This window comes from Pimephales promelas, chromosome 9 (assembly GCF_988280905.1).
Source record: "Pimephales promelas chromosome 9, fPimPro1.hap1.1, whole genome shotgun sequence".
NCBI lineage: Eukaryota > Metazoa > Chordata > Actinopteri > Cypriniformes > Leuciscidae > Pimephales > Pimephales promelas.
In genome coordinates, this window is record NC_142777.1 from 1,632,834 (window position 1) to 1,650,810 (window position 17,977).

The 17,977-nt window shown below is 36.4% G+C and overlaps 1 protein-coding gene across 3 annotated transcripts in view; it reads left to right on the forward strand.

The window, feature by feature from the left end:
- The window catches only part of uvssa (UV-stimulated scaffold protein A), a 48,550-nt gene that overhangs the window by 7,678 nt on the left and 22,895 nt on the right, over positions 1-17,977 (forward strand). For all 3 annotated transcript variants that reach the window (XR_016169630.1, XM_039653802.2, XM_039653803.2), the window contains exons 5-7: positions 2,888-3,214; positions 3,319-3,428; positions 7,584-7,712. Coding sequence is in view for 2 of the 3 variants with exons in the window: in XM_039653802.2 (XP_039509736.2) it covers positions 2,888-3,214; positions 3,319-3,428; positions 7,584-7,712 (566 nt within the window). In the remaining variant the exon portion in view is untranslated. The remainder of the gene's footprint in view (positions 1-2,887; positions 3,215-3,318; positions 3,429-7,583; positions 7,713-17,977) is intronic.

Genomic DNA, 17,977 nt, shown 5'->3' on the forward strand with positions numbered 1-17,977 from the left:
TTTCCCGTCCTTCACATAAACATCTTGAAGGTCTTGTTTTTTAGGTTTTGTCATATTCTGTTCACACATTGGCAAAAGAATGAATACATGTAGATCTGGCGATGTGGCAGATGGTCCAGTAATGCCACAACACTGTTCATAATGCAAAGTCACATTACAGTGTTTGAGCCGATCGAGTGGAAGTGCACTTTTGGCCTGTTGTCTACATGTATTCACATGTGTCTCGCTGAGTAATTCACCTCATCCTGGAAGTTGCCATGTTTGTATTTCCACACATTCTGGAGAGCAAAGTAAACATTACCCATCCACTCTCTGTTTTTGTTCAAGGTGCTGAACATAAACTCCTGTTTCACATGAACAACATACAGTAGAATTTATACACAAGTAGATAGTTGTTTATGTAAAACAGAATTGTATGTTCAGCACGTTATGTTTATCATGTTTCTCGTCTTTCTGAGATTAAATCACTTTTTGCTGATAATCTAACTCTAACCTCACTCTGCGATGTCTGTATAGCTTATCTTGTGCAAATTGAATTTTTTTTTACAGACAGTAATACGGAGGCGTATTGCATTCACTTGAAGAAAAAAAAAATCTACTTCATCTAAAAATCTACTAAAATTCAGAAAAACAGAGCAAAAAATTTTTTCTCATGAAAAATTAACTCGTTAATTCAGAAAAACAGAGCAAAAATATTTTTTCTCATGAAAAATTAACTCGTTAATTCAGAAAAACTGAGCAAAACAAATTTTTTCTCATGAAAAATTAACTCATTAATTCAGAAAAACAGAGCAAAAAATTTTTTTCTCATGAAAAATTAACTTGTTAATTCAGAAAAACAGAGCAAAAAAAATTTTTTCTCATGAAAAATTAACTCATTAATTCAGAAAAACAGAGCAATTTTTTTTTCTCATGAAAAATTAACTCATTAATTCAGAAAAACAGAGCAAAAATTTTTTTCTCATGAAAAATTAACTCGTTAATTCAGAAAAACAGAGCAAAAAAATTTTTTCTCATGAAAAATTAACTCGTTAATTCAGAAAAACAGAGCAAAACAAATTTTTTCTCATGAAAAATTAACTCGTTAATTCAGAAAAACAGAGCAAAAAATTTTTTTCTCATGAAAAATTAACTTGTTAATTCAGAAAAACAGAGCAAAAATTTTTTTTCTCATGAAAAATTAACTCGTTAATTCAGAAAAACAGAGTAGATTTTTTTTCTTCAAGTGAATGCAATACGCCTCCATAGAGTAATGCTTCCACATATATTTTGTCCTTGAAAACCAATCGTGTCCGACTGATACACAGCACACTGGGTCATTCACGATATCATCTGACCATTGACGCCACATGTACTAATATATGTTCTGCTGTCATTAAATGCACAGATATTTAAATGATGTGCGTGTAAACCTTGTGTACAGTTTAAATTATTACTATGTCTGGTTGCAATAAAGCATGTTCATTTTTTCACTGCGTATGTTACGCTTTCACGGCTCCACCAAGAATCAATATTAATAAATATCAATATTGTTAAGCAAATAATTTTTATGATGGTTAAACATGAAGAGACAGCTTCCAGGACATGCTGTAAAATAAATTAACTATATCCTGGAAAAGCTGTAATATTGTTAAAAAGAAAAAAATCTGCTAAATATTTACCTCAATAAATCAATAATTTCAATGAATAACTTCTTGACTACAAAGGCCTTGCCACAAGTAGTGTTTGACTTGCTTTGAAAAGTAAAAAGGTTGGTGAAATTTAATATTTGGGTTTTTTTTACAGTCACTTATCATTAAAACATTGATGTCATTTTTTCGAAAACACGTTTCCCAATTCCCTGTAGTGATCTCTCTATTAGTCTCTTTAAACTGATGTATTTATGTGTACCATTTTGAACTAAAATATTTAATAATTAATTTCTACTCCTCTGAGACAAATGTTTCATTATGTTAATACCCGGGAAACGTTTTTTTTTAATCAAGTTAATCCAATTTAATTTTTCTTTTAATTAGGAAAATTGGGTCCTAATTAGTTTCTATTTTAAATTTATTAAGGATGGATATATATAAATAAATAATGCATATTTTAAGTATGGTTTTCACCACAAAAATAGCCAAAGAAGCTAGCATGGATTAAAAAAACAATAAACAAAATTGTAATATGCATGATTTAAATGAATCTTCCTTTGGTATTTAATGTTGAATTACTTATTTTCACAAATTATACTGTTTACTCTATACTGTTAATTGTGTAAATAGATGCAAAATACACAAGTGTATACAACATACACATTTAACCCAACATTACTAGAAATTACCCAACGATTTTAGAAATTACCCAACATTTTTGGAAAATAACCCAACATAGTGACCCAATACTGTATGTGTAACCTAACGGTAGGGAAAATCAAAAATAAACTATATCCTGGAAAAACTGTAATAATGTTAAAAAAAATCTGCTAAATATTTACCTCAATAAATCAATAATTTCAATGAATAACTTCTTGACTACAAAGGCCTTGCCACAAGTAGTGTTTGACTTGCTTTGAAAAGTAAAAGGTTGGTGAAATTTTATATTTAGTTTTTATTTTTTATTTTTATTTATTTTTTTTTTACAAAAATTAAATAAAAAAAAACATATGAATCCACAATGCAGGTTTAGTGCATTGGACTGGCTTTGATGACTGTTTTTTGGCTAGACTTCTGAAATTAGTGCCAGAGTGATTGTAAAAACGAACACAAACTGTATTTAAGAAAAGAAGTAATAGTTAAGTTTGACACCTGGTTAAAAAACCATGGATTTAACCATTGATCCATAGTTAAAGATGAGAAAACAGTGTGCATTCCCAAGCTAAAATGCTTGTTTTGCTGTCTCTTTCATTAAGAAATGACGACTGGGATTGAGGAAACCTTGACTGAGATGAACAACTGCATAAAACTGCTTGCAACCGATGACTTGAACCTGTTTAACGAGGAAGCAGAAGTCGCGAACAGCTCTGCGGGAGCCGAGGACATATCTGACCGGCCCTGCTGCAGTAAAGACCTGAGCAATGAGCAGAACGCAAAGATGTCAGAGAAGAGGAGCGATGAAGGGCAAACAGACGAGTCGAGTGACGAGAGTGATGCGGGGGAAGTTCCTGATGAGAATGTGTTTCTCCGCAGCTCTGGTTTAATGTCTTACAAATATCAGCTGGAGCTCAATGTGTCCACAGGTGCGCCCGACTGACTGATGATATGTGTCCTCCATCATGTCATAGTATGCCATGCAATTCTCATTGGGAGATTTTGTGAGTAACCGTCTGAATCATGTCCGCAGATTTACGAGTGAGAGAGACAGAAGAGAACGAGGCGCTGGTAAACACGGTGAGGGATCTTCATAGACTCGTCACCACCAGACACCTGCCTCTGGTGCAGTCCTGGGTCCAGGTACACCCTCTGACCGCTTAAAGCGATCATTCGTCCCCAAATTAACAATCTGTCATTGGTTGTTCAGAAGGAGATGCTTAGCAGAATGTTCAAACTTCTCTTTTACACACAACTTTGTTTTTTGTTTTCATTTTTAATCCAGTTTAAAATTTCCAATGTAAAAACATTTTAAAGTGCCCCTATTCTGCATTTTGGGATTTTCGTGTAGTGTATAATGTAGCTGTTTGTGAATGTAAAAGGTCTGAAATGTTACATAGATCAAAGTGCAGATAAATGTTGTGATTGTGAAAGAACTGATTCTGAAATGAGTCATTAGTAATAACATCTACTTTCGCCAACCCTCAAACACTGTGGTTGTTGCAGAAACTGTAATTTGGTTTGTGTTGTTCATGTCAAGAAGACGCTGTGAAGATGCAGAGTAGACCAATCACAGCAGAATAGACCAATTAGGGAAGAGTAGGCCAATCAGGGAAGAGTAGACCAATCAGAGAAGAGTAGACCAATCAGAGCAGAGTAGACCAATCACAGCAGAATAGACCAATCAGGGAAGAATAGACCAATCAGATAAGAGTAGACCAATCACAGCAGAATAGACCAATCATGGAAGAGTAGACCAATCAGGGAAGAGTAGACCAATCAGGGAAGAGTAGACCAATCAGAGCAGAGTAGACCAATCACAACAGACTGGGTCATCTTACCAATCAGAGCAGACTAGACCAATCACAGCAGAATAGACCAATCAGGGAAGAATAGACCAATCAGAGAAGAGTAGACCAATCAGAGAAGAGTAGACCAATCACAACAGACTGAGTCATCTGACCAATCAGAGCAGAGTAGACCAATCACAGCAGAATAGACCAATCAGAGAAGAGTAGACCAATCAGAGCAGAGTAGTCCAATCAGAGCAGAGTAGACCAGTCACAACAGACTGAGTCATCTGACCAATCAGAGCAGAGTAGACCAATCAGAGCAGAGTAGACCAATCAGAGCAGAGTAGACCAATCAGAGAAGAGTAGACCAATCAGAGAAGAGTAGACCAATCAGGGAAGAGTAGACCAATCAGAGCAGAGTAGACCAATCAGAGCAGAGTAGAACAATCAGAGAAGAGTAGACCAATCAGAGCAGAGTAGACCAATCAGGGAAGAGTAGACCAATCAGAGAAGAGTAGATCAATCAGAGAAGAGTAGACCAATCAGAGCAGAGTAGACCAATCAGAGAAGAGTAGACCAATCAGAGCAGATTAGATCAATCAGGGAAGAGTAGACCAATCAGGGAAGAGTAGACCAATCAGGGAAGAGTAGACCATTCAGAGCAGAGTAGATCAATTAGAGCAGAGTTGACCAATCAGGGAAGAGTAGACCAATCAGAGCAGAGTAGACCAATCAGGGAAGAGTAGACCAATCAGAGCAGAGTAGACCAATCAGGGAAGAGTAGACCATTCAGAGCAGAGTAGATCAATCAGAGAAGAGTAGACCAATCAGGGAAGTGTAGACCAATCAGGGAAGAGTAGACCAATCAGAGAAGAGTAGACCAATCAGAGCAGAGTAGACCAGTCACAACAGACTGAGTCATCTGACCAATCAGAGCAGAGTAGACCAATCAGAGCAGAGTAGACCAATCAGAGCAGAGTAGACCAATCAGAGAAGAGTAGACCAATCAGAGAAGAGTAGACCAATCAGGGAAGAGTAGACCAATCAGAGCAGAGTAGACCAATCAGAGCAGAGTAGAACAATCAGAGAAGAGTAGACCAATCAGAGCAGAGTAGACCAATCAGGGAAGAGTAGACCAATCAGAGAAGAGTAGATCAATCAGAGAAGAGTAGACCAATCAGAGCAGAGTAGACCAATCAGAGAAGAGTAGACCAATCAGAGCAGATTAGATCAATCAGGGAAGAGTAGACCAATCAGGGAAGAGTAGACCAATCAGGGAAGAGTAGACCATTCAGAGCAGAGTAGATCAATTAGAGCAGAGTAGACCAATCAGGGAAGAGTAGACCAATCAGAGCAGAGTAGACCAATCAGGGAAGAGTAGACCAATCAGAGCAGAGTAGACCAATCAGGGAAGAGTAGACCATTCAGAGCAGAGTAGATCAATCAGAGAAGAGTAGACCAATCAGGGAAGTGTAGACCAATCAGGGAAGAGTAGACCAATCAGAGAAGAGTAGACCAATCAGAGCAGAGTAGACTAATCACAACAGACTGGGTCATCTGACCAATCAGAGCAGAGTAGACCAATCACAGCAGAATAGACCAATCAGGGAAGAGTAGACCAATCAGGGAAGAGTAGACCAATCAGAGCAGAGTAGACCAATCACAGCAGAATAGACCAATCAGGGAAGAATAGACCAATCAGGGAAGAGTAGACCAATCAGAGCAGTGTAGACTAATCACAACAGACTGGGTCATCTGACCAATCAGAGCAGAGTAGACCAATCACAACAGACTGAGCAATCTGACCAATCAGAGCAGAGTAGACTAATCACAACAGACTGGGTCATCTGACCAATCAGAGCAGAGTAGACCAATCACAGCAGAATAGACCAATCAGGGAAGAATAGACCAATCAGAGAAGAGTAGACCAATCAGGGAAGAGTAGACCAATCAGGGAAGAGTAGACCAATCAGAGCAGAGTAGACCAATCACAGCAGAATAGACCAATCAGAGAAGAGTAGACCAATCAAGAGTAGACCAATCAGGGAAGAATAGACCAATCAGAGAAGAGTAGACCAATCAGGGAAGAGTAGACCAATCAGGGAAGAGTAGACCAATCAGAGCAGAGTAGACCAATCACAACAGACTGGGTCATCTGACCAATCAGAGCAGAGTAGACCAATCAGAGTAGACTGGGTCATCTGACGAAGGCCGAATCCTTTCTGCAACTGTGTCAGACTGTGGGAAATGGGAATAGAGCTGATGCTGCACTGGATGTGATGAGAATATTAAAGTGTTAATCTTTGACCTTTGACGCCTGTAAACCTGTTTGAGGACACTCCAAAACAACAGTAGTGTAATCGGGCACTTTAGCTTCTAGCGGTCTCTGGACTGAGCTCACGTCATCACGTTGGTCCAGTAATGGGTCATACAGGCATATGAAGAACAGTACTGTGGTATTATTCTCCAGGAGAATGATCACGCAGACACAGAGACAGTGAAGATCCATAATATTATCAAGTTTATTAAGGAAGAAGAGTCATATTTATACACAAGCGGATCCAGGCCATCCAATCATAGTGCTGAAAGATCAACCCCTACCATATATGGCATATGAAGAGATACAATAACAACAGAGGTCAGATGTTCAAATATTTGTGAGTCTTGAGTTCTTGTTTGCATGCATGAGTGTGTATAAGTGTGTCCAAGGCCTAGTTCTGGTTTTATCCAGCTGTGTTCATGACGTACATATAAGATAACGAAAATAAGTTACACAAGGGCAGACTTGCACAAGAATATTCACAAGCTGAGAAATAAGAAAACACTAATCCACTGTATACGGTATGGTGTAACGAGACCCTCGTGTCACGAGACTGAACTCACGATACGATATTATTGCGATACTCCAAGATAAAAGATCAACAGAAAATGTGCTGTTGATTAAAATGCTAAATGTGATATTGCAGTGTGTGTGTGTGAATGAATAGTGTCGGTGCTGAAACAGGACAATAGAGACACCAGAATAACAATATTCATGATTCTGAAGATGAAAACACTGAATTATTGGAGATGAATATGATGATCTCTGTCTCTGACTAGATATATTTATAATAATGTCGGACACTTTTACTGGTGACATCAGACATCTGCCATTATCAGCACACACACATATCATTATCATACATTATATTCAACATTATGTAATCTTCATTTTGGGTTAACTATACATACACATATATTGTCCCTTTTTGTACTGTGATATATTGTGACACTAGTATACACCCCTAGTATACTGCTGAAACAGTAAGAGTAGTATGATATTAAACAGTTACAGTACAGAATATAGAAAGGGTTTAAATGGTTAAAAGCCAGTGAGAACAGGAAGTGATGATCAATGATGCATTTTTTGTGCATTTATGTTCATATTGCTCTACAAACTTTGGATTTTTCTTTCATACATCTCATGAATGTCCTATTTAGGTGTGTTTTGTGCTGTGTTTTACAGGTCTTTACAAAAGTAGGCGTTGAGGAAGAGCTGATGAGGAGAGCCACCGAGTTGAAGAAATCTCTGGAGCTCGCCTTGAGGAAACATGAGGATCTTCATATTGACTACAAGAACAGAGAGAGACGAGTGGTGAGATTGCTTTCCAGACAGATTTGTTTTTGCACTGATTCTGAGGGTAAATCTGCCATTTTAACTCTATTAAATGCACAGTCACCTCTCATACCTGCGGCTCCCAGTGTCGCTGAGCACATGACGGGTGTTTTCTGCTGCACTACTCAAGCCAGTGTCTTATTCGTCCATCTAAAAGGAGTTTATCATGCAAAATATCAATTTTGATCGCTACATTTTAAAGGAGTAGTTCACTTTAAAAAAAACGTTTGCTGATAATTTACTCGCCCCCATGTCATCCAAGATGTCCATGTCTTTCTTTCTTCAGTCGAAAAGAAATGAAGGTTTTTGATGAAAACATTCCAGGATTTTCTCCATATAATGGACTTCAATGGGAACCAAACGGTTCAAGGTCCAAAAGACAGTTTCAGTGCAAACTGTTCAAAGGGCTTTAAACGACACCAGACCAGGTCGTGACTCTCCTGTTCAAACTCGTTCATCAAAATGAACAAATCTTTTCCTGAGTCAATTTGTTCGTTTCGTTTGTTGAATGAACCAATTGACTCGGAAAAAGATTTGTTAATTTTGATGAACGAGTTCGAACAGGAGAGTCACGAGAACAGAGCATTTGAGCTTATAAAACTTAAACTTTGTTATTTATTTATTAAATGAGCGATCGTTTCGCTTGATAAGACCCTTATTCATCGTCTGGTGTCGTTTAAAGCCCTTTGAACAGTTTGCACTGAAACTTGAACCGTTTGGTTCCCATTGAAGTCCATTATATGGAGAAAATCCTGGAATGTTTTCATCAAAAACCTTAATTTCTTTTCCACTGAAGAAAGAAAGACATGGACATCTTGGATGACATGGGGGTGAGGAAATTATCAGCAAAAGCTTTTTGAAAAGTGAACTACTCCTTTAATGGGGTCCTACTTTTCTACTTTTCAACTTTAGTTAGTGTGTAATGTTGCTTTTTGAGCATAAAAAAAAAAAGATCTGCAAGGTTACAAAAACACGTCACAATATTCCTCATTATAATAATTCATAAGCAGAATAAAGGGGCGGGGCCTGGTTGAGTTAATTAGTAGTGTGTTAATCTGGTTGTTATGGTTGGGCGGGACATTTCCCAAACACACTCGAAAGTAAACAGAGCGTTACTGACAGACTGGGAATAGAGGAGCCGCAATAATGGAGAATATAAGCAGGAAAACCTGTTCTTGTAGAGCCTGAAACACATTATAATAGATCCTCTTTAAATCATCTTTTGTTTTTAACCATATGCAAAGCAGCTACGACAAAGCTAACTTATATATTAAATAAAAAAATATTAAAATTAATAATATTTTTAAAGCTAACATACATACATCAAGTTTATAACCTATTTCCTTTTCCGCAAATAAAAATGGATATGTGGTTATTCAACCATTTCACCATTGCTAAAGTCATCATGAGTGTGTTGTAAGATGACATGCTGCACAACACACACATAAAGCAGAAGCTAGTTTAACCATAGATGTACATAATAAAGGCTAAAAGTCTCGTCCACGCTGCTGGCCAATGGAGGTCGACGTCCGCACTGGCGGCCATCTTGCCACAGTCAGCTCGCTCACTCGTAACACTGTGTTTTAATGGTGCATGTGCTTTAAAAATAACCATAACTTGCTTAATTTTTCTACTGATTTTCAAACGGTTTGGTTTGTTATAAACATCAGAGATGTAGTTTTGATAGTGTACACTAATAAATAATCATCCAGAATTATAGCCACGCTAATAATGTTGTAAGAAACCAAACCGTTTGTATCACTCATCTTACGTCAGAGCCCGCCAGAAAGCTTGCCTGTGCCAAGATGGCCGCCGAGACTCCACTGTTAGGCATCAAGCCTTTATTATGGATATCTATGAGTTTTACCACTGAACACTGAGCAGTAACGCATTATTCCCAGAGGAGGGCGCTCTTTCCTCACACATCACTGCAGTTTAGTGGAAAAACTGGTTTGCTTGTCACAGTGATACCACTAGATGAGAAGAGTTGAGAGTATGGGCGTACTGTACCTTCATGTTTAGATTACAGTGTTTATGGTTTTAGGCGGCGGGGCACGGCTCATGTGCTAATGGAGATTTGCTCAGTCTAGGGTGGAATGGCACGCACGAGCCGTTAGAAGACACATCATTATGACACATGTTATCCGTTTTTAACTGGGCGAAAAGAACAGAGAAAGGAGGGGCGTGACATTGACAGAGCACTCGACTGCGTGCCAGAGAGGTTTATCACTCTCAGTGATGACTTTCAATGCAAAAAGTCAGTGCGTTGTGATAAAGAAACAGCTAAGAGGTCTTTATCATAATTAGTTTTTCCTTTTTACTCTTAAAAGCGCTCCATTACTTTATTCCCTGTATCGTTGCTCTGACACGCGGCTCCATAAACTCCAGCCTGTCTGAGAAAGCTGTGAAATTACTATTTATAATTTTTTTTATATATAAAAAAAAGATTTCAGATTAAAAAAATAATCAAATTAATCTGTGTGAACTGACCACTTAAAATCACCAGCTGGTTAAGACATTGAGATATCATTGCTTTGACGTTTGTATCTTGACTTAAATGATCAAATACATTTTGGTTATAATCTTATTAATTATGAGGTGTACTCAAATAAATGACAAAATCAACATCTGAATTTCCAGCAAATGCAGCTTTGCATAAGGCTCATTATCGTGAAATACCCAGGGTTTATTTTGCATGCTTTCATTTGGAAGAAATGACGTAGCCCTCAAACCGTATTCACTTTATAGCCCTTCCGGTAATTGTGGACAAATGTGGGCACAGAGGACTCAGGTGTGATCCTAATTTTTATTTATTATAAATGTTATATCACTGTCTTCAATAAAGTTTTGTCTATCCATTTATGGTGTTATTTTTTTATTTTGGGGGAATTTTTGAATTTATTTACTTCAAAAAGTGCCATATTTTCTATGTAAATTATTTTTATTTTTATGTTTTATTTTTTTATTTTTTTAACTACATTAAAATTTAATTCCAATAAGTTCTTAGAGCTAAAACCTAAAGATGAAGTGACTTTGCTGTCATTATTTTGGCTTATTTTAGACTGCTCTAAATTACAGTTTTTCCCATTCATTTCTATGGGTGCCCATTTTTGACCCAAATACAAGATTAAGGAGGTTTTTTTCACCCACATAACATTGTAGAATTGAGTCATTGTAAAATTGTGTGTGTTCAGGAGGCAAACTTAGGAGAAGTAGCCAAGTCATGAACCGCTCAAATCAAGGGAAGTATTTTTAAAAAATAAATCAAAACAATTTTGCCCACATTTGTCCAGAATACGGTTTTAGGGTTAATCATAATCATAATTAAACACAGTGCTGGGTATAAGTGTTCATTTTTTCGGCTGTTTTAGTCCTGTGTCAAATGTACGTTTTAGTTTTCATCATATGTAGTCAACCTCGTCTTAGTCGAGTCTCAATTTAGTTTTAGTCAATGAAAACTTAAGCACAAATCAAGAGAATGTCAACCCGTACGCATGGTTTATTTGACCTCCTTGAGTTTCCTCATTTATTATTGGCCATTTATCATATACTGGTAAAACAAGAAACATCTCTCAAAAATTAAAACGGTGAAATTCCTAATAATGCAATAAATAACGTTTTTCTATTAAAACAACAGCAAAAAAACGTTGTATTGTCAAACAGAGGTTGTGTAAGTGCATTTATTCAGTATCCATATCTAAATATATATGAGTTTAATCATGTGATTAATCATTTCAGTGTGTAATCTGATAAAACGGTTTTTGGTTGTACTTTATTTTAAGGTGTCATTGTTTCAGTGTAATTATATATTTAAGTACTGTGTGACTATAGAGTTTGGATTAGTTGCATGTAATTATGCATAATTTACTGTTATTACTATAGTAAGTACATGTAACATACAGTACGTAACAAGGACACTGTGAAATTAAGTGTTACCAAATTTGTCAAAACTCTGCAAAGAAAGAAAGAGCTTAATTTTAAGTGATTTCCAGGGCAAAGAAAGGTTAAGAACTGAAAACAATAACATGGATATACATACACACTCACATATATATTCTCTATAGATAAGCAACATTACGTGCTTTCAAGATGAGATATGCCAGGAAACTTCATGGAGTGTGTGAACTCCAGGCTGTCCTCGTGACAAAGCGCGTTAGGTTCTTGTTCTTCGGTCAGCTAGCCTAGCGCGCTAGTCCATACACCTGAGTTATTGGTTTGCCGTAATAATTTGCGAGACCTTCCCCGTAAGAGAGGAGATTAGCATATAAATAGCAGATGCACAGAGGACCATCACAGCTGAGTACATTTAATTTTTGGTTTATAAGATTGAATGGGTTTTTAAACGCATAGCTATCAAACTTGGCCAAAGACAAATGAAGTGTAGGGCTCAGTTGTCCGAGGCTAGCCCTCCTCAGCTCATTTTTTAAAAGGATAACAGACTTGCTTAAGGAGTGTGCCCGGCCAACGCTTCCCTGGGCACAAAGTAATTGAGATTGCTTACAGACTTAATTAGACCGTACAAAATATATTGGAGGGCGCGAGGCGCACTTTAGCCCTGCTGGAATGTGTTTTTCCCAGTAAGTGGGCGACATTTAACCGGAAACCCATCATTATCCGGACCGTCTCGGGGTAGAGGCCGGCGCGGGATCAATAGAGTTCACCGTCAACTGCTGCGTACACACATTTATTTACATTATTCTAATATGTGCATACTGAGGAGACCAGTCAGAGAGCATATACACTGAAAAAAAAATGTTGGGTTGTTTTAACCCAACTGTTGGGTTACACATTTTGTGATGTGTTGGGTCATTTTTAAAATCGTGGGGTAATTTCTAGTAATATACATATTTTGAAATTATGTACACAATTATGTACCTTTACATGAAATTCTAGACACGCCCCCCAATATTTGTTTTGTAATTTAAATAAATAGTTGTGGAGACATATTTATTGTTTTATACAAATAAATAACCACTCTAAAAAATGCTGGGTTTTTTTTAAACCCAATTTTGGGTAAAATATGGACAAACCCAGCCATTGGGTTACATTTTTAAATTACATTTTTAACCTAACGGCTGGGTTTGTCCATATTTTACCCGAAATTGGGTTAAAACAACCCAGCATTTTTTAGAGTGTACTGAATACAAAGTTTATTTGTTAATGTAATACATAAAAATAGTTGGGTTACTTTTAACCCAACTGGCTTTTAACCCAATCCACAGTTGGGAAGGTGCTGTACCACCCTATAGTTGGGTTACTCGTTGGATTATTTGTAACTAGTGATGTTATCGGCCGATATTTGTTCATTTTTATGTTATCGTTATCGGCCCGATAATAAAATTTGGCCGATATGTTAAAGCTGATAAATAAAGAATTATTTTTTTCAACACTTGACATTTGAGACACTTAAGATGCGCACTGTTCAACATGATTGATCTTAATTGCTTGAAATATGATTGGAATCAAAAAGGAAAATATAGTTAAATGTGCTGTCATATCAGCTACATGAAATTATAATGAGAACATTATAAGTGTGTGATTGGGAAATGGATTTTAATTGTGAGACTTTTGTTTTTGCAATCAGGCTCTCAAAAATTATTTAAAAAAAAATTGGATTTAGATTTATCGGCCGATATATCGGTTATCGGCTTTCAAATACGAAGAATTATCGGTTATCGGTATCGGCCAAAATGTTCATATTGGTGCATCCCTATTTTTAACCCAACATTATTAAGTGAGTAGAGACTGCTATTAATATTCATATTTGTATTGATTTTTTTAAAATGGTTGTTTTTATATTTTCCATTCTTGTTAATGTTTAGTAATTAGGGGCCAAGCTCGGAAGGTCCTCTTGTAGCCGTACGTTTTCTTCTTCTTTTTCTTCTGCTTCTGATATTGAGTCTATGCACTCTAAAAAATGCTGGGTTGTTTCGACCCAAATTGGGGTCAAATGTGGACAAACCCAAATATTGGGTTAAAAATGTAATTTAATTTTAACGCAACTTTAACTTTCACTTTAAACTAAATTTATTAATGAAATTTTTAACCAAACATCTGGGTTTATCCATATTTTACCCAAATTTGGGTTTGAATCCACTGTGAGACACCAATGTGTCCCTGAGCAAGACAGGCGTGCGACCTCTGACATATATAGCAATTGTAAGTCGCTTTGGATAAACGCGTCAGCTAAATGAATAAAATGCAGAGTGTGGCAGAACCGTATGGTAAAAAATTGTGAAATTTGGCACACAGATAGAGGACCGTCTGAACATTAACCACTGCAGTTTTGTAGTCTCTAACTCAATCCCTCTAGCGCCACCAACTGTTCAAAGTTGCACTCACGTTTATGCTAATAACCGCTGAACCGTAGAATCAAAATTCTTTGGCTCAAGACGCCATTTTGAATTTTCTATTACAGTAAAAAAAAAGCTTTTTCAACTTTTCCTAGATGTTTCGCCTGATATTAACCAAAATTGGCTCCGATCATCTTCAGATTAAAAGCTTTTTGATAAACCCATCCGTTCTCGAATAACATGCAAATGAATTTAATGAAGAGCGCGCCAAATTGGATGCCAGGCTTTAGCGTATTGGTGCACGTCATCACAAACCTGAGGCCATAAGCTTTTCAACACAGCGCCACCTACTGGCTAGAAGATATGAAAAATTGTTATAATTATAATTTCAGCACACCGTTTCGAATGATCCCCAATTTTCCAATATCGGCCATTTTGAATGTTGTGGTATATTGGATTTTGGAAATGCGTGTATGGTTACGAAACTTACGAAACGAATCAAAATGTATCTTAGCGTTTGATTTATTTAGCCTATTTTAATGAAAGCTATCTTGGTTGGTTCCTTGGGTCTTGAACAATTATAGCAATTGTGAGACATTGGAAATTGCTGTCCCCCATTCTGAATTTCTTTAAAAAACGTACTTTTTTCCAACTCCTCCTAAACCGTTGGTCCAATTTTCACCAAAGTCGGCTCAGATCACCTTCAGACATGCGGGCAAAACGTTATTAAAAGCTTTTTTAATGTTATTTAAATCAATGCCAAGCTGATTCTGAGGCTGTAACTCCGCAACCCTTTGCCAGATTGACACCAAACTTGTTATGTCTCATTGTCGGCTCACACTGACCACACCATAATAATTTTACAACAGTGCCACCTATTGGTCAAAAGTGATAAACATATTGGATATTTCAGACAAAAATGATCCAAAAATGTCTTTAATTGTTGCAGTTGGTCTGATTAGTCTCAGTTATGCTTGCTTAAACTAAATAAAATAAAGAAATGTTTGGCTAACTGAAATCAAACAAGTAATATATGTTTTATAAATGTATTTTAATTAAATTAGAATTTAACAAAAATACACTCTAAACGATGCTGGATTGTTTTATCCCAATTTTGGGTCAAATATGGACAAACCCAAATGTTATTTAAAATTTGAACCCAACGTTTGTCCATATTTGACCTAAATTTGCATTTTTTAGAGTGTAATATATATATATAGATAGATAGATAGATAGATAGATAGATAGATAGATATTACTTTATTCAGGACTCAGAAAGAAAGGTCCATAGTACAAAAAACAAAAACATAACACCAGTTACAACAAAGCAATAAATAAATATAAAATACAAAGTTCATTACCTTTCATTTGCAATATACAAACATATAAATATATATATATATATTATTTTTTTTTAATGTTTTTCATTTTTGTTTTAGTTTTAGTTTACTATAATAACCCTCTTTGGAGGGACAATATCCCAGCATTTACATTTACATAAAAAAAATAAAATAATAATTGATCTTGTTGATTACACATTTGTATACCTATTGCGTATGTTGCAAAAAAACAAACAAAAAAAAAACCAATAAAACATTGCAAATGTTAATTCTGCAGTTTATACTAAAATAAATTTCTTAGAAATGAATCTAGTCTGATTATTTTATAATGATTACATAATTAGTTGTTTTTCAGGTAACGTTCTTTTGACCATGTTTCAGTGTGTAATGTCGTATTGTGATCAATGTTTTATATCTTCACCTGATTGTCAGGTTCATCTTCCTCAGATCAAGCCGAGAGAATGAGTGTTTTAAATGCAAAGGTGGTTTTCTTCAAACACCTGCGTCAGCATAAACACACTCGTCCACACACTCCAGTCCGAGAATTATAATACTGCCTTCGCGAGGTCGACGGTGCTGATTTTATCTCAGAAGAGTTAAAGTGATTTAAACATAACAGCAGTTTCCATTGTGCGATGTACTTTAATCCATCAAGGAAGAAACTGCATCGGGTTAAATAAAGACGATGAATAAACAGTGTGTTCTTCATCTGGTGCCAGCGGGCATAAAACAGTCTCGTCGAGATTGAAGTGATGTTTGGAGATTGTAATTGGCTCAGGTTGCAGAAAGACTGATCAATGTTTCAATTTAAGTAGATTATTACCTTTTCTGTTTTAAAGCGGTGACGGACTTGTTTCCCTGTGGACTGTGGGCCATGTTTAATACTGCACAAATGTGGCTAATTAAACTCAAGTGTACTAGATAAAACCTTATGTTTAAACGCCAATCTGAATCTAAAGACAGGATTAGTGCTGTTATACAATTCATTTTTTCCCAGTTTAACTCATTAAAAATATTTATTACATCCGTTTTTCTGAGTTACATTATATGATCACGATCGTCCTCATGCAAATGCTTTTTTTAAGCCTAATAAATGTGAAAAATAAAATGATAGCTTTTAATGTCATTGTAATGTTGGCTTGGCTATAATTAATGTTTTTCATGAGACATCAGCTGCTGTCCTTCATTTATAAAAAAAAGATGCCATTAAACAAGTTAATTTAACTCGGAGAATAACTGTGAAATTATCTACATTATAAAATATATGCAAAAAGTGTTTTTAATCGCGATTAATCACAGGAAAAAATGTGTGATTAATCTAGTTTAGTTTTGTTTTAATTGATTGACAGCACTAGACAGGACATTCCTACCCTATCTCACGACCAATTCGTACGAGTGATTAAAAAGTGGCTAATTCGTACGACCTCACTCGTACGAATTCATACGATTTGTCCAAACCCACGTGATGGTTATGTTTAGGGGCGGGGTCAGGGGTAGGTCATTCGTACGAAGTTATACGAATTGGCCAATTCGTAAAATATGTACGATTTAGCAAAATCGTACTAATTTGTACGAGTGAGGTCATATGAATTGTTACGAAGAATTAGCCACCTCGTAAAATTCGTACGAATTCCCGTGAGATCGGGTTGGACATTCACACACTGTAAAAACATAATTTCATGATTTGTAATCACAACATTTTTTCTTTTGTCAAATCAACTTAAATCCTTAATGTAGTTCAGATAACACAAAATTTTGAGTTTCTGATGATTAAATCAATCTCCTTCATTGTATTAACTCAATTTTTCCATTCTAATTCACTTAAAAGTTTAAGGCAACCAGGTTACTTTAATTTTTTTAAGTTACCGTGCATAAAAAATATTCTATTTTAATTAAAGAAAAAAAGAATAATTTTGATGTTGACTTTACATTCATTGCATTGCAAATTTTAGATTGAGACTACAGGGCGTGAATATTAGGGATTAGTTGTGTGTGTGTGTGTGTGTGTGTTCACTATAGAGGGCGCTCTGGTTTCTGAAGTGCACGTAATTGAGACCTCATGCAAAGTCAGTTTATACCTCAATCTGCAACGGTCAACATATAGCCTGGCGGCAATAATGAAAAATAAAAGCAAAGCGAGCTAGAATCTTTAGTGCTTTATATGGAGCTCATCACCGACACAATTAGACAGAATAAATGGAAAGGGAACGCTTTAAGCCGTGCCCTCGGAAGAGGAAGGGCACGCAGATTATATAAAGCGTTTTATCCCAACGACCCCCATATTTAAAAACCGGCGTTCTGTTCTGCATTGTAGCGCACGGGCCGCTTAAGCACCTTTTGAGTAAATTAAAAGGCATAAATTGTGTTTAGCGCTAATGCAGACGTCGCGCGGCCCGCGAGTGCGAGCGAGGAGGGGAAATAGCCTTGAGTTGCTTTTCACCTTTCATAAATTCCAGGCTGGGGATTTCTGTACCTTAAAAAAAAAAAAAAGAAGTCATTTGCAGGCCGGTGGCTCATTGCTATTCCGCGAGGATTGATGGTGGTCATTTAGCCGGCGGTGGAAGTTAAGTGCCGCTGTCACTCTTCACGAGCGTAATTGGGAGGTTCCACA